At 35.9% G+C, this 27432-nt stretch overlaps 1 protein-coding gene and 1 long non-coding RNA gene across 4 annotated transcripts in view; one reads left to right on the forward strand and one right to left on the reverse strand.

Moving 5' to 3' along the window:
- The window catches only part of LOC128218374 (Fanconi anemia group D2 protein-like), a 42438-nt gene that overhangs the window by 5631 nt on the left and 9375 nt on the right, over positions 1-27432 (forward strand). For all 3 annotated transcript variants that reach the window (XM_052926032.1, XM_052926033.1, XM_052926034.1), the window contains 23 exons: positions 628-718; positions 987-1111; positions 1402-1489; positions 1898-2073; positions 2293-2395; positions 2658-2831; positions 3194-3328; positions 3541-3672; positions 4290-4397; positions 4981-5030; positions 6686-6745; positions 7102-7285; positions 8381-8457; positions 8717-8848; positions 9944-10044; positions 10362-10477; positions 11728-11836; positions 12078-12198; positions 12437-12518; positions 12885-12973; positions 13412-13493; positions 13890-14006; positions 14552-14680. In XM_052926032.1, the coding sequence (XP_052781992.1) occupies positions 628-718; positions 987-1111; positions 1402-1489; positions 1898-2073; positions 2293-2395; positions 2658-2831; positions 3194-3328; positions 3541-3672; positions 4290-4397; positions 4981-5030; positions 6686-6745; positions 7102-7285; positions 8381-8457; positions 8717-8848; positions 9944-10044; positions 10362-10477; positions 11728-11836; positions 12078-12198; positions 12437-12518; positions 12885-12973; positions 13412-13493; positions 13890-14006; positions 14552-14680 (2581 nt within the window). The remainder of the gene's footprint in view (positions 1-627; positions 719-986; positions 1112-1401; positions 1490-1897; positions 2074-2292; positions 2396-2657; positions 2832-3193; positions 3329-3540; positions 3673-4289; positions 4398-4980; positions 5031-6685; positions 6746-7101; positions 7286-8380; positions 8458-8716; positions 8849-9943; positions 10045-10361; positions 10478-11727; positions 11837-12077; positions 12199-12436; positions 12519-12884; positions 12974-13411; positions 13494-13889; positions 14007-14551; positions 14681-27432) is intronic.
- LOC128218375 (uncharacterized) lies at positions 19506-27196 on the reverse strand. Its single transcript, XR_008258361.1, has 3 exons — positions 27171-27196; positions 20069-20150; positions 19506-19624 (listed from the first exon to the last, which is right to left on the reverse strand). It is a non-coding gene; the product is annotated as an uncharacterized LOC128218375 (long non-coding RNA).

A 27432-nucleotide genomic window follows, 5' to 3' on the forward strand; every position in this document is an offset into this window, starting at 1 on the left:
TGTATAGTGATGTACTTGACGTCAAGAACTGCTACTTCCAATCCATCACATTTTTCTCTCTCTTCAAATGAGTTTTCCTATATTACATTACGCTTATATAACTCCGTTTATTTCCGTATACTGTTTTATTAGTGAATATAGAACTAATCTGTACTTTCTTTGTATTTGATAATTGAATATTATGAGCTTCAATAATGGTATCGTTTTCCATTCGCAATATACTCATGTATATGTATATAAGTGTGTGACAACTACAACTGATTCATGATTGTAGTTTGCAAAACCAAATAGACTTAGCACATATATTTGACGTTTGCTTATGTGTGAGAATTGTAAACTCATTTCTGTTATGTGAGAACATAATGCTTTTCTGTATACACATTGTCAGTAATAACAAGATACAGTAATATTTTAGATCATACAGCTTTTACATAGTTCAATTGAATCAAATTGGAGAAAATAATGAGGTATTTACTCCAAATGAAATGGACATTTATAGATGCCCTCCTCTTTAAACAATCTAAAAATAGAGGGTGAGAGTATTCTAGTTGTATAGATGTTTGTCTTTGATTCCTGCTCCCCTCATAACTCCAGTTTCTGGACATGTGTTTTGTTACATTTTGACAGCAGCGTTATTGTTGAGGGAGGGGAAAGGGTGAATATTCCACGCCTGCTACTCTCACAACTCCAGTGGCTGGATACCATCATCAACAGCAAGGTAACACATGGTAGTCATGGATGCAGATTTCATTGCAGATGTATGAATTTGCATAATATTGGTTTTAACAATGGTCTAAATTAGTACAAGCCCTGCAAGTTGGTAATATGCTTTTGAAACTCTCAAAATCCAGATTTGATATAGCAGGATTTGTTGAACTCAGGCTTGATCATCCAGAAGACTAGTTTTGATGATAGTTTCAAACATTAGATTGAAACTAAAACTGTCCTAAAATAACATTTCAATTCCTTTTTTTTCCTGTCTTTAGGAGGTGAGTGAGAAACTGCTGGAGATGGTAGAGGTTTGCAGTGAAGAGGTACAAAGGGAGATAATCTCTTGTCTACCCTACATCGTTCAGGACGCTGAACACACAATGGTGGCGGCAAAACTCAGGTGAGAACATTGTTTACAGCGGTGAAGAGGTACCAAGGGAGATAATCTCTTGTCTACCCTACATTGTACCAAATGCTGAACACACAATGGTGGCAGCAAAACTCAGGGGAGAACATTATATACAGTGGTGAAGAGGTACCAAGGGAGATAATCTCTTGTCTTCCTATATTGTACAGGATGCTGAACACACAATGGTGGTACAATTTGTATGCAACTTTATACTCAGACAAAGAACTATATTTTTGCTTGGAATAAGATTTCATTGTGTAACCTTTAGTTTGTGTATACAGGGACATTCTGACGGAGAACAAGAATCTAACAGTGCCCATCTTGGATGCTTTGGGTAACCTGGTCCTACCTTCTACACTCCTGGCTGAGGTGAGTTTAACTTAAAGGCTAATAATGATGAATTCTTATATGTCTGAAGTAAAATACAAAGGGACAATTAAGATAATTGTACTGTACTGTGCAATTTCCATGCCTGTCCATTATGCCTGTCAGATATCAGGATTTTTTTAGCAAAATTTGGAAAGATATAGCCTTTTTGTTCAGGGAAAATTTATTGATAAGTACAATGGAATTAGGAAAAAAGTGAAATAAAAATGAAAAAGTAAATAAGGTTTAAAATTCATTGTTGATCTTCTTGTGTTATGAATTTATCTTTTGATTGTAGCTACTTTGACATTTAGTCCTTTTTTATCCTCATTTTAACAAATTTTATGATTTCTGATTTGGCCTTTTTTATCAAAGGTGAAAAAACCCTGTGTGTTGCTCTGTATGTTTCAGGTTAGAGACTCGGTAATCCAGCTGTTACCATCAGTTGACCTTGAAGAACTCCCTGTTCTTGTGCGCTTCCTGCTCCAATCTGTATCCTCCAGTGATGCCCTTGACGTCGCCTCTGAGCTCCGTATACACCTTGTCCTGGATTCCTCCACTGCCAGACAGGCTGGCAAGAAGAAAACGTGAGTGGCATATTTAAGTTTTTAGTAATATTTGATCCGTTAGCATTCTTAAATTGACAGGTAGAACATTAAAGGTACAATTCTTGGAGTGATCGTGTAAAGAAATGTAAGCTTTTAAAATAATTTTATAATCTCAAAGTTGTTATCAGATTTTCTTCCTACACTCACGTGTATCATCTGAATTGTGGCCGATATCTAATCAGTATTTTAATATTGTAGAGAGTCTACATCTGACAGTAACCAGGACATTGAGACCTTGATCTTGGACACAGTCAAGTTTGCTGTCCGTTTCCAGAGACATGTGGGGGATGCCCTTTTCAAGGTCATTCTTATCAGTTAATTCAAGTCAAGTGGAGTTAAAGACTGTTTTTTTTATTTCCTTGTGTGGTATTGTAGTAGCCATGATATTTTTAGCACCAGCTATTAAAAATCTTATGTTCACCATTGGAAACTATTGATGATATAGATATGACTTAAGAAACTCATGATAACAATGACAGCTGCCCTCTTGACTCTTAAAAAACGAATGAGCAATTAGGGGTCTTGTATGATACACACGTAATACATTGACTTTTTCCTTTCAGGCGGTAGAGCAGGAGAAACAAGCTAAGAACCAACAGGTGATTGACCTGTTTCTACTACTCATACTGTATGGTACCCCGCGCGGCAAGGCCATTGAGAGTCTGTTCAGGAACAAGATACGGTCCAGCTGCTTCACCGAGGCTTACCTAACAAAAGTGTTCAGCGTGCATGCTCAGGTAATTTAAGACGTTTGTGAAACTGTCAAAATAAGATTTTTTATCGAAAATCCTTTCATCCTTGCTTACTTTTTGAATGTGCAACAAACTCAGCTAAGTTTCTTTTCAAATTAATTGATTTACTAGTGCTTGGGCGCTGGGATCACAGTCTGTATGTTTGATGTGTACTTTATTGACTTCTTCATGCTCAGTTTATTTCTGTGTGAATATTTGGCTTGTCAACAAAGTCATGTTTTCTGTTAATGAATAGCATCTTAAGTATGCAAATATTTAAAAAAAAAAAAAACCCAAAAAAAACAAGACTGTTTAAACATGCATGTATGTATGGCCTCGTTGAGCTGTAACTTAATCTTTTTTTCCAGGTGTTGAAGGGATATTTCCAGCCATTACTGAAACTTGCAGATGTTCTGTTGAGGTCTCCAGAAATGCCTGTGTCATATTTCGGTTCATCCATGTACAAGATGGCCTTTGTCGCGTTTGATGCCTATCACAGACAGGTTACATGAAGGGAACATTTTTGTCTTAAAAAGTATGAGTGTTCTGATCAATCTAAAAACAATCTCTGTTATACTTAATTCAGGTGTATGTTCCTGTGGCTTTAATGTTAAAGGTTTACTATTGAATGATGAAAAATCAGCTATTTGCAGTATTGTTAAAAGTTGCTCTTAAAATATTCACTTTTATGTTTTGTTCCCAATGTCCATTGTAGGAGCTTGTTGGTCAGTTGATAGAGCATGTGGGCAGTGGTGTCGAGGGGGAGGTGGAGTCAGCCCTGGATATCCTGGCCAGCCTTGTGCACTCACACCCCACACACATGGCTCCATTTGCCATCCTCATCAAGGTGGGCCATAGAGCAAGTGGTGTTTAAGAATCTTTTGGACATTGTATTATCTCCTACTGCTACAGGGATTTGTAGAGCATGCATTGGTGTGTCAAACACAGATTTTCCTTAACATCAAGGCTTGTCTCATTTTCAAAGAAAAAGGTCAAGGTATTGTATTAGTCTTGGCTAAGGGGTTTTCATATGAAATGTCATGGTGACATTTGAATCAGAGTATGAAAGCTTTATTAAGTAGCTTCAAGCACAGTTAGATCTCATAAGGGCTCTTAAGAATTAATGAAAAAAAAACCTAGAGCTAAGTTGTAGTACATTTGCTGTGGCAGCGTAAGGTCTCGGGTTCAATACCTGACTGCCTCAAACTGAAAGATGTTAAAAAAATATACCAATGTACCAAATGGATCTCCTTGTGTCTTACTCAGTTCCTTCAACTGTGCAGATATCTAGATGTGATTGGAAATTGTAGTCACTTCTTCTTACTTCAGGCATTTGAAGTTGTGATGGCACAAAGCAGGCTAAACCATGATGCAGCCAATGGCCACAGGCAGACCTTTATAATTTAAAAGAAAATGAACAGTTATTTTATAGGAGAAACAAGAGTTACCTGGTATGTTTTTCAGAGCATGTTGGACTACCTGGACCAGATGTGTGTCAGTCAGATCAGAAAGCTGTACCTTATGTTGAGTTCCCTGGCCTTCAAGAACACAAGTGATGGGGCCTCTATTCAGGTGGGCTGGATTACTTAATGATACAATCTAATTCAAGATATTTGCTTTATGTAGACTTTTCAGCAGAAATAGGATATTATTTTGATTAAATAAACAACAAAAATTGCAGTTCAAATCATTTTAAAATGTAGCACTTTTGATTTCACTTTAAACTGATTGCTATATCTTTACCCCTGTATATAGCTGTCAGTACACTCGTACTAGTAGCTATCATGTAACAACACTGTTTACAGATAAAGCTTGTATTCTTTAAATTGTACCTGTAAACCATTATACAGCAGATTTCTTTTACTTTTGAAGCTGTATTTTTTTGAAATTTTATTTTACAAACCAAATTGGATGAAGTTGATATCATTCAAGTGAGTACTAAACTCTGAAAAATAGGTTTTAATAAATGTTAGAAATCAGATAATTGCTTTCAATGTACCAAATGTTTCAAAACTGTTCTGATTCTAAATTTTAAGAAGAAAAAAACACACCTAAAAAAGTATGTCTTGCAGTCCAAATATTTAGGTCCAAGAAAGGTTTAGCATGTTAATGGTGTCATGATGTGAGTATTTATCATCATCATTCTGTTTTTCAGGACGACTTACATATAGTGATAAGGAAGCAGCTTTCAAACAATTGCCCAAAGTAAGTTGCAGTTCATCAGTGGATCTGAAGTGCAGGAATAACCCTAAAATCAGCATTGTGAGGTTTTCAACTCAGACTATTGCACAGTTGTTAAGATTATTCATTTGTTGGGACAATTGCATAAAACAGTAGGAATCACCTTCAAATAAATATAAACGACTTTGGAGACAATTTCAATTTCAAAAGGGTCTAAGCCAGGAAACTCTGATTCACTTTGGTTTGAACCCCTCATACTCAAACAGACCCCAGCTATTTTTTAGGGTTGACCATTCTCATCTGTTTGAACCCCTGGTTAAAACATTGTTGCATTACCATCACATGATCATAATGATTAATGATATATAAACCATTAAGGTAAAATATGGCAATATGAAACATATGTATTTTATAAGGGCTTCTTAACCTAACAAAAAACTAGGGATGGAAGCGAATATCCGAGTATCCGGATATCACGCAAGTATTCGGATACCAAAATGGGTATTCGAATATTCGTTAAGAATAAAAACTTCAATAAAATAGCTTAGCAGAGACATAGCAATTGTTATAAAACTTTTCAGATGAAATATTTCAGGTGATCAACAGTGTCTGTCGCGAAGCGGGTATGTGTCACAAATTGTCTGCTAATTGGGTGTTTGCAAAAGGCGTGATATTGTGTCCTTGTGCAGCACCCTGTGAAGTTCTATGACCTTGTTTACAATGACAAGTGTTGTTTTATAATCTCAGATGTGCTTAATAGACACTAGTTGATATTAAACGGATTGATCATTAATCCGTAGGAATTGATCGTCCAATCACAAGTTAAGGGTCGTGCAAAGCTATTAATGACCAATCGCATTCTTGATGAATATGCATGAAGAAATTATTCTATCTAAACAATAAATACAAATTTGTTTATCTTTTTACTTTTCAATCAAATGTCCATCATTTTGCATCTTGTAATTGTGTTTTGAATTATTAATCATTGTTCCTGTATCACGACTACGGAAATATGCCTCCAACATTGACTTCGAGTGTTTGGAAGTATTTCACAAAATCCGAGGATGGTAAAAGTGTTGTCGTCTTTTTGTCTTCTTATCTTTTCCGCAATTATATCCTTCATTACAAAACACCGGAGAAATTGTAGGTATTGCATTAAATCAAACAATGTTATGAAATAAAATTACAATCGACTATCAAATAATCAAAGCGTCATTTAACATGAAACCTGCTGATAAATAACAAACTCGAAAGCACGTGGCAGTAACCAAGCAACCACCTCGGCCGAAGTGACTATCAAATTCGCGAGGTGTTTATGTGGTATTCATCATGAGTTTTATGACGTAAAATGAGTTGTTTAGCTTTGATTATAACATTATAAATTATTAAGACTGAGAAAGAATGAATGAAAAAGTGAAATTGCCATATGACGAATTATAAATTAAGTGGACAATTATGTCAAATAACAGAAGGTGGGTGACATGTGATAGGAAATTTACTTATTATGAAAACAATTTGATACGAGTATCCGGATAGTATTCGAATACTTGATACGAATATCCGGATACCGATTTCGTATCCGGTTTCCATCCCTACAAAAAACGTATTTCAGCAAAACCAATTCAATCAATGGTGTCATATACCAGGAGTATATCTCAATGTGCCATGTATTTTTCCAGGTACAAGAGAATGGGAGTGATAGGGGCTGTGATGATTGTAAGCTGCATCGCCCAGACAAGGTAGGCTGGGATAGACACATTTGATTATGGCTTAATACATGTACACCAAATTATGACACTGTAACTCAGGAAGGCTAATTACAATATAGCAACAAGAATTGTTGTGTGCTAACAATCAACATTTTAGCACATATATATATATCTCTCTCAAATAAAAGACTACAATAATTAAGGTATGGCTAGCATTGAAACATGTGTACTTCAGTCCATGAAAGCTTGTTATGTGCACAGAGTGGTGCACAAGAAGAGCATGAGGCTGACCTCCACAAACAAGTGACTTCTTACTGGCCCTGGTCACATCCATCCTTTCCTGAGACATAAAAGACAGTGTTTCTAACCTTTCTCTGTATTTCCAGTTCACAGGCTGACCAGGAAAGTGACTGCACACAAGAAGAGTTGGAGGCTGACCTCTACAAACAAGTGACTACTCTCCTGACCCTGGTCAAATCCAGTTCTGGACGTTCACCCGAGGCCTTTGCTCTCTTCATGGACGAGCTGGCTGCTGTTGTTGCTCAGGGAAAACTGAACAGGAAAGTGGAGGTATGAGAAGGTGTCTTAATTGGTTAACATGTTGTTAGTATTACATACATTTCGCCATTGTGTGGCTAAAGTACTTTGACCTTTGTCTGATCAGAAATGCTATAAAAGTTGTCTGGCTACTTAAATCTTTTTATACCCCCCAAAACAAAGTTTGGGGGGGTATACTGGAATCGGGTTGTCCGTCTGTCCGTCTGTCTGTCTGTCTGTCCGTCTGTCCGTCCGTTTTTTTTTTGTCCGGGATTCATCTTTGTCGTTATTGAACAAATCTTTTTCAAACTTTCAGATATTAATGGCCATGATGTAAACTTGCGCCTCTGTGAAATTGGTACGGGTCACATGACCCTGACCAGAGTTATCTCCCCTTGATGTGTTAAAGTAGGCAAAATAAGCCCTGTCCGGGATTCATCTTTGTTATTATTCAACAAATCTTTATCAAACTTTCAGAAATTAATGGCCATGTTGTAAACTTTCGCCTCTGTGAATTTGGTACAGGTCACATGACCCTGACTGGAGTTATCTCCCCTTGATGTGTTAAAGTAGGCAAAATAAGCCCTGTCCGGGATTCATCTTTGTTATTATTCAACAAATCTTTATCAAACTTTCAGAAATTAATGGCCATGTTGTAAACTTTCGCCTCTGTGAATTTGGTACAGGTCACATGACCCTGACTGGAGTTATCTCCCCTTGATGTGTTAAAGTAGGCAAAATAAGCCCTGTCCGGGATTCATCTTTGTTATTATTCAACAAATCTTTATCAAACTTTCAGAAATTAATGGCCATGTTGTAAACTTTCGCCTCTGTGAATTTGGTACAGGTCACATGACCCTGACTGGAGTTATCTCCCCTTGTAGGCAAAATTAGCTTTGTCCGGCCTAACTCCAGGGCAAACAACCTAGACATGGAGGGGTGGGGGGTATTCGTTAGCCTATGGCTTACAGTTCTAGTTAATATTTGTTTTTAAAATTATTCTTTTTTCCCTTGACTCATTTTTCTTTGGTTTTATAGATGTCAAAATTAAAAAATGGAAGGTTTTAAAAGAAAGAAATCAACAATGCTGTAGTATATTCCTCAGAACAAACCTCCACCTTATTTCAGGGTTGGATAGGTGAGAACCTGACTACAGACTTCCAGGAGTGCTTTGTTGTGGACATTGAGGAGGACAAACCCAAAGAGTAAGTTACATGTTCCAGGTTAGTTTGTTAATCTTGTGATTGCAAACGTTTGAACAGTTTACATTGTGAATTACTTCATATTCTGAAGTCATTGAAGTGAAACTTGACCCATTCATACTTAACTTGAATTGATCCAGATTTGCTATGTATCAACATGAAGGCTATACTCTTTTATGACATAAACTTTAACCTTTGTTTAACTTTAGTACTTCCCACCAATTTATGGCATACCGTCTCTTCTATTTCTCTGTCTTATCAGGAGTGGGGGAATTCCAATGGACAGCCTATATGGACTGGATGATGATGCGGAGGGAGCCATAGCTGTCAATGTCCTGCCTCTGGTGGTGAAGAAACATGGAGCAAAAACAGCTCTCGCCTCCTACACAGAGAGGTAATAGAGTTTAGCGTTAATACAGCTCTCGCCTCCTACACAGAGAGGTAACAGAATTTAGCGTTAATACAGCTCTCACTGCCTACACAGAGAGGTAACAGAATTTAGCGTTAATACAGCTCTCACTGCCTACACAGAGAGGTAACAGAATTTAGCGTTAATACAGCTCTCGCTGCCTACACAGAGAGGTAACAGAATTTAGCGTTAATACAGCTCTCACTACCTACACAGAGAGGTAACAGAATTTAGCGTTAATACAGCTCTCACTGCCTACACAGAGAGGTAACAGAATTTAGCGTTAATACAGCTCTCACTTCCTACTCAGAGAGGTAACAGAATTTAGCGTTAATACAGCTCTCACTTCCTACTCAGAGAGATAATAGAGTTGAGCTTAAAACAGCTTACTCGTCCAACACAGAGGGAATAGATTAAAACAGCTTTCACTTCCTACACAGAGAGGTAACAGAATTTAGTGTTAATACAGCTCTCACTTCCTACTCAGAGAGATAATAGGGTTGAGCTTAAAACAGCTTACTCTTCCAACACAGAGGGAATAGAATAGATTAAAACAGCTTTCACTTCTTACACAGAGGGGCATTAGAATTCAGTCTTAAATGACTCTCTCTGCCTACCCAAAAAAGGTAATTTAAATCCGACTTAAATGGCTATAGCTGCCTTCACAGAGAGGAAATAGAGGATATTTATTTGTTTTAGTATAAGATCACAACATTTTTCACCTCTTGAACACCAAAAATTAATTATTTCTTTTTTCTTTTTATTGTATGCATAAAACCCCCCCATTAAATGATGGTTAATTGTAGTTTTCCCCTTACTCCCCAAATATGCACATATTGAGGAATAATGGTGCTCTTTAAAATAACTGCTCTAACAGCAAAATAATTCACTGAAGTCTTAACAAATTCTTCACTTATTGCATTTTGTTTTGCTTTGAAAAATTTTACATAAGCAATCAACTGTCAAGTCAAGACAATATTTGTTTATTGTCGGACTCCATATATAATAAAATGTTTGTTTACCATAAAGATATTTTTCATCAGTATGGATATATGCTTACCTTGCTTCTCTGTTGTACAGTGGTATGACAGACCCAGTGTGTATAGCTCCATCAGTGAGACTGCTGAGAGTGTGTGAGGAGAGACAACATGGGACACTCGACAACATTGATGCTCTACTCGGTACGTCAGCACGTTGCTAGTGATTGATAGATAAAGGCTAAAATACCACAAAGTTTATAGTTTCATTCTAATAATTAAAGATATTTATTTGTGTGCAAGAAAGTATCGAAGCTATAAAGCTGCCAAAAAATAAACTAAAACATGGCTCAAAAGTTCAACCCAACATGATGATACATTGTGATCAAGTGTCTGTCAAAAATAGATAGTTTTCCCTGGTAGTAATAATTGCCTAGGTTTGAAATTGTTGAAAACAACATAAATCAGAATGACTTGACCGTTAACATGTCTCCATACAAGTTCAAAGTTGGTGTTTTCAGGCTGCCCCGTGTACCTGAGTCAGGAGACAGTGTACGAGAAATTAGAGCCCCTCTCACAGAAGGAGAGAGATATGGTCATCTCCTCAGTCTTCTACGCAATCAACTGGTTTATTGAGGTAAAATTTGACCTCCGTTGTTGCTGGTTGTTGTATAAAGGTGTATATTGAACCCTATTAACCCTTTAGCGCATGTTTACGAGATAGGCCGACATAGCTCATTAGCAGATGTAAACGCATCTGGCCCACCCTATACACTACTGGATGTAAACGCATCTCCCGCATATTTCAATAGGGTCATTTCAATACTTCAATATTGCATCTTTCTTTTTGTAAACAATATCCCGGATGTTTATAAAGCTGAAGCTTAACCTTTTGTGTATTGATTTTCCCTCGAAAATGTCGTCTGCTAAAACTTGAAGGTTATTATTTATACTGCCAATCACAGGTGTGAGATCCCACTGTGACGTAATAAAACCTCGAGGAATGGCAGTACTGTACAGTATGGAATTTCCCCCAAAACATTGATGCGTAAATCATTGAATATATTATGTCAGTTTAATTTACCATTGATCTCAATAAAGATAATAATTATTTGTGGATAATATTTTGTGTTACAAACAATAGAAACAATAAGTAGCTGAGAAAATGATGAGTACATTTTCTGCTGAGCTAATCGATGGCCAGCATGGTTCCGGCTGTAAAATAGGTCAAGTAAACAACATTTGTGCAAGCGTTTGATGATTTAGCTCTTTTTATTCATTACTTTGAAAACATTTATCGGCTTTCTTTTTGTAAAGAATTTTATGAGGGGGTAATAAAGTTAAACAGACACTCTGAACTGGATCTCTGAACTGGATGACACCGGATATTCCTGCCACATTTCTGTGTATTATACACAAGAACATCAATTGTCGGCTTTTTAATCCAGATAGGTCTTTTTTATGATAGGGGTAATAAAATTTAGATCAATCCCAGCATATTATTACCCTTTGATTTAATGCAATTATGACATTTCAAAGAAATGTTACAATTCCATCTTGGAAATGCATTCACAGATGAAATAAAATAATTTTATATTTCATCATTGACACCATTTATTAGATAATTCAATTATCTATAAAAAATGTATTCACATAAAAAAGATTTGGAAACAATTATTTGGAGTAATATTGATTTTAAGGTCATACTGCTGTATTCAATTGCTCATTTTCGAATATCCTGAAAAGTACCCGTACAGTTAAGGACTGCTTATCAGTAAGATGGCTATTGACTGGGAGGTGCAATCTGGCCACTTGTCTATGTGCTAAAGGGTTAAACAAGTTCCCTTAATGAGGTCTGCTTTCAATGCCCTTTTAAAATATTTTCAGATGGTAAATGGGTTTTCTGGTATCTCTGACCCGGAGATCAAGGGCAAGGTCATCACACGCCTGCAGAATATCACAGAGCTACAGAAAATACTGCTCCAGTGCCTAGCTGGTAGGGTTTGTTCAATGTTCTTGCAGTGGAATGTTCTAGTAGAGTAAATTTTTATGACAAATATTTTATTTTAACACATGGTATAACGATTCTAATTTCATTAGGGTATTTAACACTGGTATCCGTGGTTTCATATCAATTCCTAAGTTTTCTATACTTGGTTTACACAACTACATATTCATGTTATGTTATTATTAGGTTTTTTTTAATGAATTTAATTTATGGCCACTTTTATTTACAGTGTGTCCGGGGTTCAAGCCCCCACTGGCCAGTTTCGACCTTGAAGATGAGGTGAAGGTCACAGGGGTCTCAGCAGGGGCTGCTGGGAAAGCAGAGGGCAAGAAAAGGGGCAAGAAGCCAAAGTAAGTTGAGTTTAAATTTAAGAAGAGAATACTCTTTAACACGTCTTGAACATGAGTGTACTATATTGATGAAAGCCTGTAAGACTGGTGTTAGTCCTATGCACTCTTATAGATACAATGTCTGCCCCTATGCTATGCAAACTAATAAGTATGGGAATAAAGTTAGGAAGGAGCAATCCCAACCACAATGGGTAGATACTAGTTGTTGTACATTGTGTTATCTGTTTCATTTGTACAGGAAGGGAAAGAAAGTAGAGGCAACACAGGGGGACAGTGATGATAACAGCAGGGACAGCTCACAACTCAATGCAACTGCTCTGGTATGTGTAATGATATTTACACAAATGTACCAGTGTGATTTCAGGAAGCACTCGTGTGAAGATCTCCGTAATGTTTGTAATGGGATTTGGTGAAATATTTACTTTCATACCTGGTAAATGTCCCTCTAAAATTGGTTGCTGTGGATTGTATCACTTCTCGATAGTTGCGCAAATGTACAATTTAATCGACCTTCTGTCTTGTGTGTTATGGACTTGACCCACTCACATAATATTCCCTATAAACACAGTGTCATAAAAATTAAAAAAAATGTCATTGTGGAGAATGATTCAGATTTAAATGCAGGCTGAGTGAATGAAGGGTTTTTCATGCAGTAATGTAACCTTTTATTTGCTTCTGTTTTTCAGGGAACCCAACAAGGCACCCAGGCCCCTGAGAGTAGTGAGCTCAAGGACAAGGTCATACCAAGTTTGGCTCCTTACAAGCCTTTCTTCAGGTAAGTAGTCTCCCATACAGGGCACCAAGGACGGTACCAAGGCCCTTTAGAGCACTGAGCTCAAGGATAAGGTTATAACAAGCCTGGCTCCTTACAAGCCTTTCTTCAGGTTAGTAGTTTCCTGTCCAGGGCATCAAGGAGGGTACCAAGGCCCTTGAGAGTAGTGAGGTCAAGGACAGGGTAAAAAAACATCCGTGGTCCATACAAGCCTGTCTTAAGGTGAGAAGTTAACCATCCAGCTACTTTGGGAGGCACCCTGGCCCCTCCAGAGCACTGAGGTCACGGACAAGGTCACACTGCCTGGCTCCATCTCTAGGGGTATTTTATTAATCAGTGCGGCTTGATTAATAGTTTGTCTGACGAGGCCAATCATTTCATAACAAAATCATTTTATCATGCAAATCATTTTTCTGTAATAAGTTGTTTCTTTCTTCCTAGGGAGTTGGACATCAAGGTGTTTACAATTCTGGCGACAGGAGCCATCAGCCGGTCCTCACTTGACTCAGAGGAGAATACTAAGGTAAATATGGAAATATGGCCTTTTTTGTCTTTGTGAATCTTCCTCATATTGTGATCAACATACAGTGTGTTTTTTATCACTTATATGATTTGTGATGCAGTTACTAGAAAATGTGTCTAGTCATAAAGATAGGGAAGCCATTATTAACAACACTATGGAAATAGACATCATTAATTGCCAGTGCTGTTTTAAAACAAAACAAGGAATTAACTAAGAAATACTTTCTTCGATTATTTTTCTATCAGTATTATACAGCAATGTCAAGTGTCAGACAAGGGAGTGATGCGCATCTTATTGTAGCATCTTTGAAATGACAGCTGGGGATTGAATCACCTTACCACGAAGCTGTTGGGGTTAGTGAATTAAAATCCACTGTGTTCTTGTATGTATCTTTAGATGGTGACAGAGCTGTCTCTACAGATGCCCCAGATACAGTACCTGATGGAAGACCTGTGTAGGAAACTGGACCACTCCCTCCTGGCTTCAGCCACCAAGAGGAAAACGTTCTTCAAGGTTTAAGTTAGCTTTAACATTGAGGGATTCTTGTGTTAAAGTAGTTTTGTTCTGCTACCTGATTTAGGAGCAAAATGATTAAATTGTCGCTTTAATGTTGAGGACTTAAATACAGAGAAACTATAAAATAAAAAGCTTTTGAAAGATTCCTATTTTGATGTTGAAGATTGATATGGGTCATGTATTGAACCATGTTATGAAAATGCTAAACTAATCTTGTCTGTTATCATGGAAAACTCATTGTTAGTGGCAATATTATGCAAAACTTTTAACATTGGCCAAAAATGTTCTCATGAGAGTACACATGCTCTCAGTAGCAGTATGCTTGCTGTATCAAGACCTATCACTCGGGCTTTAATTATTATGGAAATATTCCATTTTATGGACTGACTAAAATGGAGAAGTATTGGCAATCACAAGCAGTGTTCCCGTTGGCTTATTGTCAGTTGTGTGTGTATCAACCATATACATTTCTCTTGTAGTTTTTGAAATGCCTGTATGGGTAATTTTTATCATTACATTTGTACTTAAATTTACATTAAAAGGTTAAAGGAGAGAAGAAGGTTGGTTTTTCTGGCCTAGATGTGTTGTCTCCCCTGCAAGTGGCCACCAATGCTGTCAAGTTGATGCCCGCACTTTGTAACCACCTCGAGGCTGCTAGTGGTTTCTTCCAGGTATACATCAGGGACCTTCTTATACACTAGTAAATTTTAGCTGAAGTGAAGTTCATAATAAGTTACACTTAAAGCAATTTTGCTTTGGAGCCCTAATTTAAAAAAAAAATCCGTGACAAAAATCATTTTTAAATACATTTTAACTGGATAACAAGCGAGTGATGACATACTTGGTCTTTTTGTATTGGCCAACAGTGAAATGGGTGTTATTCAAGATAGAATAAAATATAAATGGCAAATCTGCAACCAAAATAACTGACATGTATTTTACCCACAACAGGTCATGTATTGCCTGGATATTAGAAGAGATATTATAAGGCCAAATAAAAAAATAGGTGCGTTTCTGGTAACGCTGCCAATATCGATTTCAGTAACTATTGACTCAGACTGTACCAAAAATAAAAGTCATCAATTTTCAGGTTTATCAGCAGTTTTTAAACATGTTCCATGCTTCAAATGAAACAATCTTTATTTGTCTGGTTAAATACTTTGACAATGATGGTTGGATTTCAACTAAGTTATGGTACACCACTCTTTTATTATTAAAGACTTTCCAGGAACGGTTTTACTTATCTTTATGCACCCTTTTGCTTTCAATCACCCGCTGTAGTATGCTTACCTGCCTGTTACATAATTACATGGAGAGTGGGACAGCAAATTTACCATATAAGCCATAAGCCAAGGAAACCTCAATGCTGTCAAGAGGACCTCGGGGTTCAGGTTTGAAGAACAAGTAACATACAGGTTTTATTGCCAAAATTGCACACTTAAGTCTGACATATCAATCCGAAAGTCAGTATCTGACACATTTGTATCCGAGAAAATAAAGTTCAAGAATTGAAATATACCTGTCACACAAGTAATTCACCTTAGAGTTTGGACACTAAAAATTCGGACACCCATTATTAATTTCAAAAATAATTTATTTTGAGTAGTGACTACCTAATTTTCGTACACCCAAAGGACATCGATTATGACTTTACAGTTACTAAGTCTCACAGACAACAGATTATTGATCTTTATCCTTAGAATGTATTTGCCTGGCTAGAATACCTAACAGTATACATCACTGTGACAAGTTAATTAGTTACTACTCATCCTAAACGATTTATTGCCTGTTGAAAAGGAAGTGTGATGTATATAATGGAGGATTAAAGAAACAACAAGGGCAATCAAGGGATTAAGAAAACACAGACATGACATGTTTGTAAAACGATCCGCCAATAAACTTTGAAACTTGTACCACACTTTTAATATAGACTTTATGAAGCAACAATCGTACAGTAATACTCAATGAAACATCAAAAGAACAATAAAAAACAACACTTTCAATGATACAGGTAACTATTTAATGTGATGAATTAAAGTTAGAAATGCAATACTTAAGTTACAATCGAAAACACCACCCAGACACATCCTGCATAACAATATCCATGCTCTCCACGAGATCCTCGTGGGTTATGTGACGTCACACAGTGTGACTGTTTGATCTGAAGCTGATAAAAGGTGTTTATTCATTTCAATGCATGTATAAAATGGTGTTGAATAGGATTTTAATTAACTTGATGAAGGAGTTACACTTAAAGGCGTTATATCCATAACTACGGATAAATTAATAAGTGGTAAAATGCAGACATGAAGAAAAAAGGCAGGTTTAACATACATGGAGATGAAATGTAAAAATGGTTATTTTCAATGAATTCGGATAGCGAAAAAAATAATTATTTATATTTACGGTAAATACAATCAGAAATCCAACTCTAATATGATCAACTTTTCGTAAACATTCCGTAACAAATGGTTTTCGTACCCAAATCACATTTTTTTTTCAGGGAAAAATAGGTTAGGGTCGGCGGGAAAAAAATAGGGTGTCGGGTAACCTGAAACGGACCTATTTTTTTATTTGGCCTAATAATATTGAAATCTAGAGTGATAAAATCAGGAAGAGGAGTAGTGAATATACAGGGAAACACAAATTTAAACTTTATTTTAAAACTGGTAAAATAATGACATTTTAACAACATATGGCGTCAAAATTCACCGTCCTAGGCAAAATAAAAATATGATTAAATAGTTATCTGTGACCCACCCCCACCCCCACCCCCACCCCCCTCCCTGGCAAGTAGGTGAACATTATACTTTAAATGCAAAAATATACCGAAGTTTGTAATCAGTAATTGATATTTTCCATAAATGCATAATCGAGAAAGTAGTTAAAGGATTATCACTCAAAAATTATGTTTGCTGGTTTGATTTTAAATAAGAGTATCATTTTAAAAGTGAGAATTTGACTACAAACCTAAACATTTATATAAATATGAACACAACAAGTTGACAAGATACAATTTCTTAAGATATCCTAAGTGTTGCTCTAGTTTTATCACCTAAAAATATGAAAGTCTTGAAATCTAACCTAGCAAAACTTCTTATTCCTTTGAATCTTACTTTTTTCATGAACATGGAAGTTGAACACCTCAACGGCTCTTCTTCAACTATATTTCTGACTAGCACTTGACCTTAAAGAAGTGTTAGTGAACAATCATAGCAGAATACGTATTACTATCTAAACAGATGTACATGAGGAATTTGAGTAAAGGTCAATCCCAGATTGAGACTGTGAGGTAAAGCAGAATTTGAAAAATAAAATACCCCTCTCTGCGAATACTGCGGATCCTCCTACAGATATAAATGACCCTTGTGGCGCATAACATCGTTCAACAGGAATTAACGATCTTCGCAAATCTACCTTTGCCTTGTTTACAAATAATAATGCGGTGTAAGTGTAATTATTTGATATCTTTTTTGTTTGTTCAAAATGTTTTGATTTTTGTTGGGATTTCTTCAGAAAATTGGTAATTCCAGAGGCTAACTTTGGATAAAAAAGGGTCTGTCGCTAGGAAAGTACAATGTAGCCAGGAAACATCTATTTAGAAGGGTAAAAAGGCCCTCGCTACCACTAATAATAATAGTTTGCTACAACTTCTAAGAGATTCATTTTGTTAATAAAATATTTAAATGAAAGAATTACTGAATTTTCTTGCCATTCATTTGCATCACTAGAAAGAACACATTCAAGATACAAAAAAAGTTGCCTAGAATTAACACCTCACTTGAAAAATATCTCATTGAATGATATAGTTTCAAAAATCTTTAAGAAGATTTGGTTCAGGCAGAGGGCCACTACGGAGGCTCACAGAAGATAAATCTCTTTGGACAGCTCCTGGCAAGTTGTCAGCAAAGTAATCTGGATTGATTTGCTCCCTTATGATCGGAGCGGCCTGCCCTGTAAAGGATATATATAATGCATTTGATGGCGTGTGTATTGCAATATTATTAAATGCTGTAATATAAAGTACAGGAACAAGATCAGTGACAAACAAATTAACAGGCTGGTTTCTTATGGCACCATGACATTAATTAGGTTTATCAGACAAGTTTTAAAAATTATATCACAAGCATCCTGGTTACATTTACACCTTCATCATATATGGTATGTTCGAGGCATTGAATGGTAGACCCATTGGGTTAGCCATTTCTGTGAAAATAATCACCTCCCTTATTCATCACTTAGGTGCCTTCAGCTCTGGAGCTATTTGTATCACACTAATACGCTGTATGCTAAATAGTTCCACAACTATAAAGTACTTATTTTTCGGCATTACTTTCAGAAATAATCACATTTTGTGTCAGGCAAGGTTTTATTCATATTAATTTGAATCTAAGTAACCAATAACATTGCTGAATAAAAGAAGATCTTGCATATTATGACAATGCGCATGTCGATAAAAAACCTACTTTTAAAAGGCCCTGTAACACTCTGGCAAGTGCATCGACTAGATACTATGCATCAACTTTTTTCTTGTCATTATAGCGGTATAATATCTCCAACGAGGCCTTTACACCTCAAATTGGTGATGACATTTGAAATCAATGCAGAGAGTATTGATTACAGAAAATCTTTAGAAAGATTACTGTTTACATGGAGTATCAATCAGGAAGGCTTGTTACAATTCTAAAAATAGTTTCAGTACTTTTGCAGATTTTTGGTGTAGTGTTGCCTCAAAACATTTACATTCAATCAAAAAATGACTTTCAAAATAACAACATGCATATTCTTTTTGAGGGTGGCCACCCATAAAACAAAGATTTTTAAAAACTCCAAAATGGCAATATGACCATTTATATTTTCAAGCTAGTGAAAAAGCTTTTGTGCTTTTGAAAAGTTACTAGCCGGAAAAGGGCCTGTGTGCGGGATATTAGAGAATTGAGCTGATGTTAGAGAATTGAGTGGGCAAAAAATATTTTTTAATTTTGAGAAAGAATAAAAGGTAAGTGCGAGGTTGTTTCCCACAGGTTATCCCACCTTGTTCAGTGCCATGCCTGGCAGTGTTTTGGATGTTTCCTCCAGCAGTATTCTGTCCACTTGCAGTAACAATTGGTGTAGTGCTGGGTCCAACTTGGGCGAGGTTCTGGGGAGGACCTGCAAAACAATCAATAATTGTATCAGTTTTTATGGAACTGCAATATCATTGCAATACGTATGTATATATATAAATATACGCAAACTCTTTTAATGGTGCCCTGCCCAAAAACAAAGAATTTTGAAAATTTAAACAGGTAATATGACTATATTTTTGAGTAAGTGAAAAAGCTTTTGTGCTTTTGCAAAGTTACTAGCCGGAAAAACGCCTGTGTGTGCGATATGTTTAGCTGATGTTGTTATTTTGTACAAGACATCAGAGATAAGAGTGGGCAAAAAAAATTTTTTTTTAATTTTGAGAAAGAATAAAAGCTAAGTGCGAGGTTGTTTCCCACAGGTTATCCCACCTTGTTCAGTGCCATGCCTGGCAGTGTTTTGGATGTTTCCTCCAGAAGTATTCTGTCCACTTGCAGTATGAATTGGTGTAGTGCTGGGTCCAACTTGGGCCAGGTTCTGTTGAGGACCTGCCAAACAATCAATAATTTTATCAGTTTGAAGGAACTGCCATATCATTGCATTATACATAATAATTATATAATATTTTTTCAACTCATATTGAGTCAATTGTGAGAACTCTCTTTGATAGTATGTGTTGAGAAAAAAAAAGTTGAGTTAAAAATAGATGTGTATGTGCAGTTTAATGTCACAGCCAATAAGCTTTTTGCAATTGTTTCAACTTGTCAAACAGGAAACGTTTATAACTATGCAACAAGTTCGGACACGACTAAATTATTTAAATAATCGTTGTCACCACAGGCCAGAGATCACTAAAAATCTGACTTTTCGAATTTTGGGTCATAAAAAAATTGCGGTCGGCGGTAAAAAATTACGGTCACTTGGGTTACAGGAAACAGACATTTTTTTTATTAGGCCTTATAATATAACATTATTATGAACATCTATACAACCTCTGTTCAGAACTTGTACTGAAGTGGAACCATCTCTTCTCCTGTTCCATTTAGAAGAAACTGATCCCATTTTCTTATCAACCTGAAGTCCAAAAATGATATTAATGTAACAAACATGTGATTTTAAAATTTAATGAATTTCTTGTATTAATGGGTAAATAGGACTTTGAGGATAATTATTATGAGGGTCATGTGACTTGCTTTAAATGTCATAACCACATGAACTGAGGAAGAGATGGAGATGGCTAGTTGACTTTCTAGTGATTGTGATGGACTGTGCCAACTGTTCAAATGGTTTGTGTTGGTTTGGATATGTGTCCTTCTAGTTGTATGTGATGTACACGTCAGAGATCATGTTACTCAAAACATTGCATCAATAATTGTATGCATATATACCATATGGACTTTTAATGTGTGCTTTTGTGCTGTTGTTTTTTAGCTAAAGTTTTCGAAGAACAAGGAGTCTTTACTTCTCACCCTGGCTCTGGCTTCGGCATCGGCGTCAGCGTATGATTAAAGTTAAAGAGCAATTTGGCATTTTCACTTGTAACTCCATTACCCTTCATTCAATTCACTTAATACTTCACACAGTTGTTCAGAGCCATCACACATTGAGGTTACACAACTCCATATTATCCTACATACAAATTATGGCCCCTGATTGACTTAGGAACTAAGGATAAAGTTTTAGAGAACATTGTGCCTGGTTCAAGTTAAAGCCGCACTCTCACAGATTGAATGTTTTGACAATTTTTTATTTTTTGTCTTGGAATTAGCAATTTTTTGCGTAAAAATCTGCAAACCAGTGGTAAAAGACAAAATATCAGATCACAGATTTTCATAGTTCTGCTCCAAAATTGATGTGTTATGCATTTTTCTTAAACAGTTAGTAACGGTTTAAGCCATAAAACATTAAATTTTGAATGAAAATATGAAAATCTGATCTGTGATCTGATCTTTTGTCAGCAGTCTTTCATCACTGGTTTGCAGATATTTACACAAAAATTTACTACTTCCAAGACAAAAAATAAAAAGTAAAAAAAAAAACAACAGTATAATTATCTGTGAGAGTTCTGCTTTATGAGGCAAAATGGGGTTTTTACCTAAAGGGCAAGTTGAGGTTTTCACAAATTACTTCTGTACTCTTCATTCAATTGACTTGATACCTCACAAAGTTGGTAACCACCATCGCACAATTACTGTTAGGTTTCATAACTCTGAATACAAATTATGGCCCTTGATTTTTTTCAAATTGCTTTTGATAGGCATATTTTTTATATCTTCAACTAAACAGAAACCTGGTTATTAGAATGATGTATACTTGTTTGGCCCGGCTGGCATGAGGGCGGCGTCAAACTCACCTATTGTATTATAAGACAATGCAGCATATAGTCGAGCATGTTGTCCTAGGACAGCTCTTGTTCTGTACTTTTCTTGGACATGAAACATCCACAAAAAACTGCCATTTTGATTTTCTTCTTTTTGATATTTTTTATGCTCCAAAAGGTGGACGTATTAAAATTGCACTGTGTGGGCTGTATGTCTGTCCTTCAGTCCTGTTTTTTCAGTGTTTTTTATCCCCCGCCTTGAAAAGGCGAGGGGATAAAGTAATGGTTGGCGCGATTCCGTGCGTCTGCGTGCGTGCATCCGTCCGTCCCACATTCATTTCTTTGCATCTCCTCTTACATTTCTCAGGCGATTTCTACCAAACTTTCACAGATTGATGATCATAAAGTGAAGCAGGGCATATTGTCGGGCTTTCCCGATTCGACAATTTTTGAAAGAGTTATTGCCCTTTGCTTATTTCACATTAAAATTGGTTTCTTTGCAACTTCTCTTACGTTTTTCATGCGATTTCTACCAAACTTTCACAGATTGATGATCATAAAGTGAAGCAGCGCATATTGTCGGGCTTTCCGGATTCGACCATTTTTGAAAGAGTTATTGCCCTTTGCTTATTTTTCATTTAAAATTGGTTTCTTCGCAACTCCTCTTACATTTTTCATGCGATTTCTACCAAACTTTCACAAATTGATGATCATAAAGTGAAGCAGCGCATATTGTCAGGCTTTCCGGATTCGAACATTTTTTTAAAGAGTTATTGCCCTTTGCTTATATAACATTTAAAATTGGTTTCTTCACAACTCCTCTTACGTTTTTCATGCATTTCTACCAAACTTTCACAGATTGATGATCATAAAGTGAAGCAGCGCATATTGTCTGGCTTTTGCGATTTGACCATTTTTGAAAGAGTTATTGCCCTTTGCTTATATTACAATTAAAATTGGTTTCTTCGCCATGATGCAGCGCATATTGTCAGGCTTTTGCGATTTGACCTTTTTTGAAAGAGTTATTGCCCTTTGTTTATTTTACATTTGAAATTGTCTACGGGCTTTCATAAAGGGATTCTTTTAGGAAGAGTTATTGCCCTTTTTTAATTTTACACATTTCTTATGTTCCTGAGAAATTACCCTTACCATTGATTGGCTTTCGTTACCAAAAATGCCCCCATGAGGCGGGGGGTATAGCTGTCTGTGACCGCTGTAAGGCAAAACGGCTGTAACTTTGTCATGCACAGAGGGACTTTAAAGTGAAATTGCACATTTTTTTTTGTGATGTGTTGCATGCAAGACCCACGACCTTACCTCAAAGTTCAAGGTCACACTTAAGAGTTTAATCATGATGGAATTCTGCATGAATGCATAAAGGTAAAGTTGTTTATTTCCGGACTTCACTTTGTCATTCAGGGAAGCATATTAAAATTTCTTGTTTTATATGAATTTGTTATCTTTACATTAGCACATTTTTCATCTAGCTGGTTGACAGGTTATGCAACTATTCATACGAAACATTGTAAACTAGTGTTTAAATGAAAATCAAGTTAGGTCTTAAAATGCAGAAATTAAATTTCAGGTAGTCATCACTCATGAATTAGCTCAAATTTAAAGTCAATACCTAGAAATAATTTATATTCGTGGGCTTGATATTTCGTGGTTTTCCGAAAAAGGACAATTTCGTTGGTACTTAAATTCGTGGATTTTTATTTTTTTGAAAAGAAATCAATCATCAAAACTGTGATCCTTTATTGTCAGCAAATTCACCATGCGCATCTCCTGCTAGGTGTTGTCTATGTCTCACAGTTTATGACACTACAGTAGTCCAATACGTCAATTCACGCAAATATCCATGTCAATTATCGCTTGATCGGTAATTTAAGTCATTAATAATGATGCAACCATATCAAGACATAAAATAGTGAAGCCATTGAATGTCAATGAAGTATTTTTGCAAACTTTGAAAACACAGTAAGGGTGTTAAATTAAGCCAACCCACGAAATCCACGAAAATTAATGTGCAACGAATATATATGATTTCACAGTATTAGCTTTGGTCAGTATAGTTGTTATGAATTAAGAAAGAAATAACTGGTTGAATGCTTCATATTAATTAACCTTATCTGCCTGATAGCAAAAATATTGACAAATATTTTGATAAAACTTTTCATATGTATGTTCACTTAACATGTAAAACAGTAATTTGAAAGTTGACAACTTTTGCTGCAATGTTGACCAATGATGATATGTTCATAAATTGTGTTTTATATAGTGTTATTTAACACTGGTAACATATTGTATTGATGCCACAGTAGTCCAGTTGTATAGGCCTTATATCAAAAAATCCAAATATTATTCTTTAACGGATCTAAACTTTTTATTTCTTTTGAACATTTGAAAAATTATTTTATTTCTAAACATCATGATGTAAATTTCTTTTTAAATGTTTTATATTTTATTGCTTGTTAAATGCAGTTATGGGCTTTAACATTGGCTGTGATAGAAAAGAAATTTTAAAACATACTACTTGGTGTATGATTTATTAAAAGCCATACAAATTAATTGACAAAGCATTAATTTGTCTTCGATATTTGATTCCTGTTTTGAAACTTAATTCATAACCTATAGAAAATCAGATAAATGAATGAGTACAAATTTATTAAGTTAAAGTATTTATAAGCTTTCTTATATCTCTGCCAATACTTGATTTAAGAGAATGGATATATCTGGGTATGTTTTATTAACCTATTATCATTTAAATAAGGCAAGGAAAATTTTCTGAACATTTACAGCTCAAGTTTAGCTCAATTTGTGATGGCTTGTTGTCTGTTGTCTTAAAAGGTTAAAGTTTTAGGGCAAGTTGGCATTTCCACTTATAACTCCAATACCTTACATTTAATTCCTTTTATACTTCACACATTTGTTAAGGACCATCACACAGTGAAGTTACTCATTTTTATTTCGGGCGCTTGGAAAACCCGATCTTCAGCTTGTAAAAAAAATGAAACATACAGTTATTATGTTTTTTCCCTGTCAATCAGTCCGTCCGTACGTCACTCTTTGTTTCCACTCAATAACTAAACAAACGCTTGCACCCAGGAACTTCATACTTGGTATGCTAGTTGGTCATGACTAGTATAATTATGAACCCTATTGATTTTGAGATCGCTAGGTCAAAGGTCAAGGTCGCCGTGACCTTGAGGGTGAAAAAAACGGTTTCCGCTCAATAACTAAAGTTCCTTTTGGTCCAGGAACTTCATACTTGGTATGCTAGTTGTTCATGAAAAGTAGATGACCCCTATTAATTTTGAGATCAAAAGGTCAAAGGTCAAGGTTACCTTCAGGTAAAAAACAATCTTGGCAGTGACCTTAAGCTTAAAAATGGTTTCTGCTCAATAACTAAAGAACGCTTGTACCCAGGACCTTAATACTTGGGACTCTTATTGATTTTGAGATCAGTAGGTTAAAGGTCAAGGTCACCATGACCTTGAGTTGAAGAAACAGTTTTCGCTCAATAACTAAAGAAAGCTTGCACCCAGGAACTTCATACTTGGTATGCTAGTTGGTCATGACAAGTAGATGAACCCTATTGATATTGAGATCAGTAGGTCAAAGGTCAAGTTCACCGTGACCTTGAGGTGAAGAAATGGTGACTGGTCAGTAACTTAAGAACGCTTGCACCCAGGCACTTCATACTTGGTATGCTAGTTGGCCATGACTAGTAGATGACCCCTATTGATTTTGAGATCAGTCAGTCAGTCTGTAAGTCACACTTCATTTCGGCTCAATAAATAAAGAATGCTTGCGCCCAGGAACTTCATACTTGGTATGCTAGTTGGTCATGACTAGTAGATGACTTGAGATCAGTAGGTCAAAGGTCAAGGTCACAGTAGATATTCACTATTTAAAACGGGTGAATAAACCAAACTTCACTGTTGGTTCATCTCCAGTCCCTTATTACAAATTTCATGTCCATCATTTATTTTTTCTCAGATATGACCACACAATAGGGGAGACAAGCGCTTTTTCAAAAAAGCAATCTCTAGTTACTTTTAGTTTTACAATAAAACTGCGATCGCTCAAAGTCGCCGGGGACCGAGCCTAAACCTCGAGGGAACCGTTGTTTCAAGGACCTGATTTTCAATTCTCCAGTCTGTTATGAAATATCTTTCAGTGTATTTTAAGTTTGAAGTCGTCTGTTTACTAAGACATCGATTATGTGTTGCGTTGTGGAAATCGCTCATATGTTCAAAGGCTGTGGTATACTATATGTATACTAAATATAAAATGTAAAAGAAATATCAATAAATGAATAGATTTTTTTTATTTTTACAAAATTGCCATATTGCATAACAAAGTGACAAGAAGGAATTCTTTTCATAGATTCCAATGTAGGATCGATATGGTAGTGTTTATTCATATTTTTATTACTCATTTACATTTCTCACAATTAACTTCTCATCATTAACTTCTCATAATTATCTTCTAAAATGCCCATATCAACTAATATCGGTCATGCGTTAACAGTGTTAAACGGTTTTTCACACCTTATCAAATTGCCTTTCAACTTTCATTGCAATTTTTACAACTTGCGAAAATTTTAATACCTAGCAATTGTTTGTTTATTTTGGAACGCGCGTTTGGAAAAAAGTGTGCAATTATGACCTCGAGGGAGCCATAAGGTTTTGTGCATGATTTGTGTATTTGGGACCGAGTATATTGCTCGACTCCTTGACATAATTAGGTTTCGATGCAGCGTAGGAATATTTTATATGAAAATAGAAGGAAAAAAGTTCGGGACCAAGCTCCGACCTCGAGGGAACGCCGGATCTCGAACCACTGCTTGTTCGAACGACCGCAGTTTTACTGTATTTGGTTTTGGCAAAAAATACAGTCAGCCCTCCTATAAAACATTGTATAAAAACTGCTGACCCAAAGGAATAATATGAGGGGAGACATGCTACCGTGTAATTTAAACAGCATTTAGTTGTTTAGTCACTTTGATTGAGACAAAAGTGGTAATGCCGACCTCGAGCGATGGTCATAACGACAATGTTAGTAGCTATTATGGAAATTTTATAGTGATTTCAACAGGACAGGTTAGGAGAGCAATATTTGTGGCAAAAGAGTTGATACAGAACAAATAACAGGCTGTTTACGAGGATGGCAGTTAAAAATTACAATGACTGAAGCGAAAATAACGGCGAATGGAGGTATGACAACAGTGTCGAAAGGGTTAACAGTAGTGGCAGGAGTGTTAATAACATTATGTTAACAGAGAAGGGTTATAATGGCATCGAAGTGTAAATAATGCGAAACAGTCAGCAATATTCAAAATAAGTCTTTTAGATAAAAAAGCTCGGATTCCTATTTTGACAGTTTTAGTTGAGTTTCAAGATAATATTTGAAAAAAAATTCAAAACTTGACTTCTAAATGAACCAGCCCGATTTTTATACAATTGCTAGGCATCATTTTCAACAATTACTGCTATATAACTTCTTAGAATTTGGGAAAGCCCATGAAGCATTTTACCAGGTCAGGCCTTGCATGCTTATTCTAGTTTTAACTACTGCAACAGGAGTGTAAACAATTTAAAGGGTAAAAACGGACTTGGAGGGGGACTTTTGTGAGTTACAACCGTCTTGTAATAAGCCTGTTTATAGTGCCACGAGTTTACACAATTGCGAAGGTATATCAATATCATAAATGTAAGTAGAAATATAATGTATAAGCATGATTGAATGTATTTAAACATTGTAATACATACCTTTCAGACAAGAAATAATCTGTATGTTTTTGACTAGACAATCAATCGGTAATTATTACAAAATGTGACATGTAATATGCCTGACCTTCCCTAAATTCAAGGTTAATTGGAACAATCTCGTTTTTCAAGATGGCGTCACTGAGATAAAAGCCCGGATGTTCTCGATTTGTTCTTTTATTCTTCAGCACTATTTATTATTCAGTGTAATATTTGTTGTAGAACTAATGAATTTATAATTTTTTGACAATTATTTAATTATTCA

This window comes from Mya arenaria, chromosome 14 (genome assembly GCF_026914265.1).
Source record: "Mya arenaria isolate MELC-2E11 chromosome 14, ASM2691426v1".
Classification (NCBI taxonomy): domain Eukaryota; kingdom Metazoa; phylum Mollusca; class Bivalvia; order Myida; family Myidae; genus Mya; species Mya arenaria.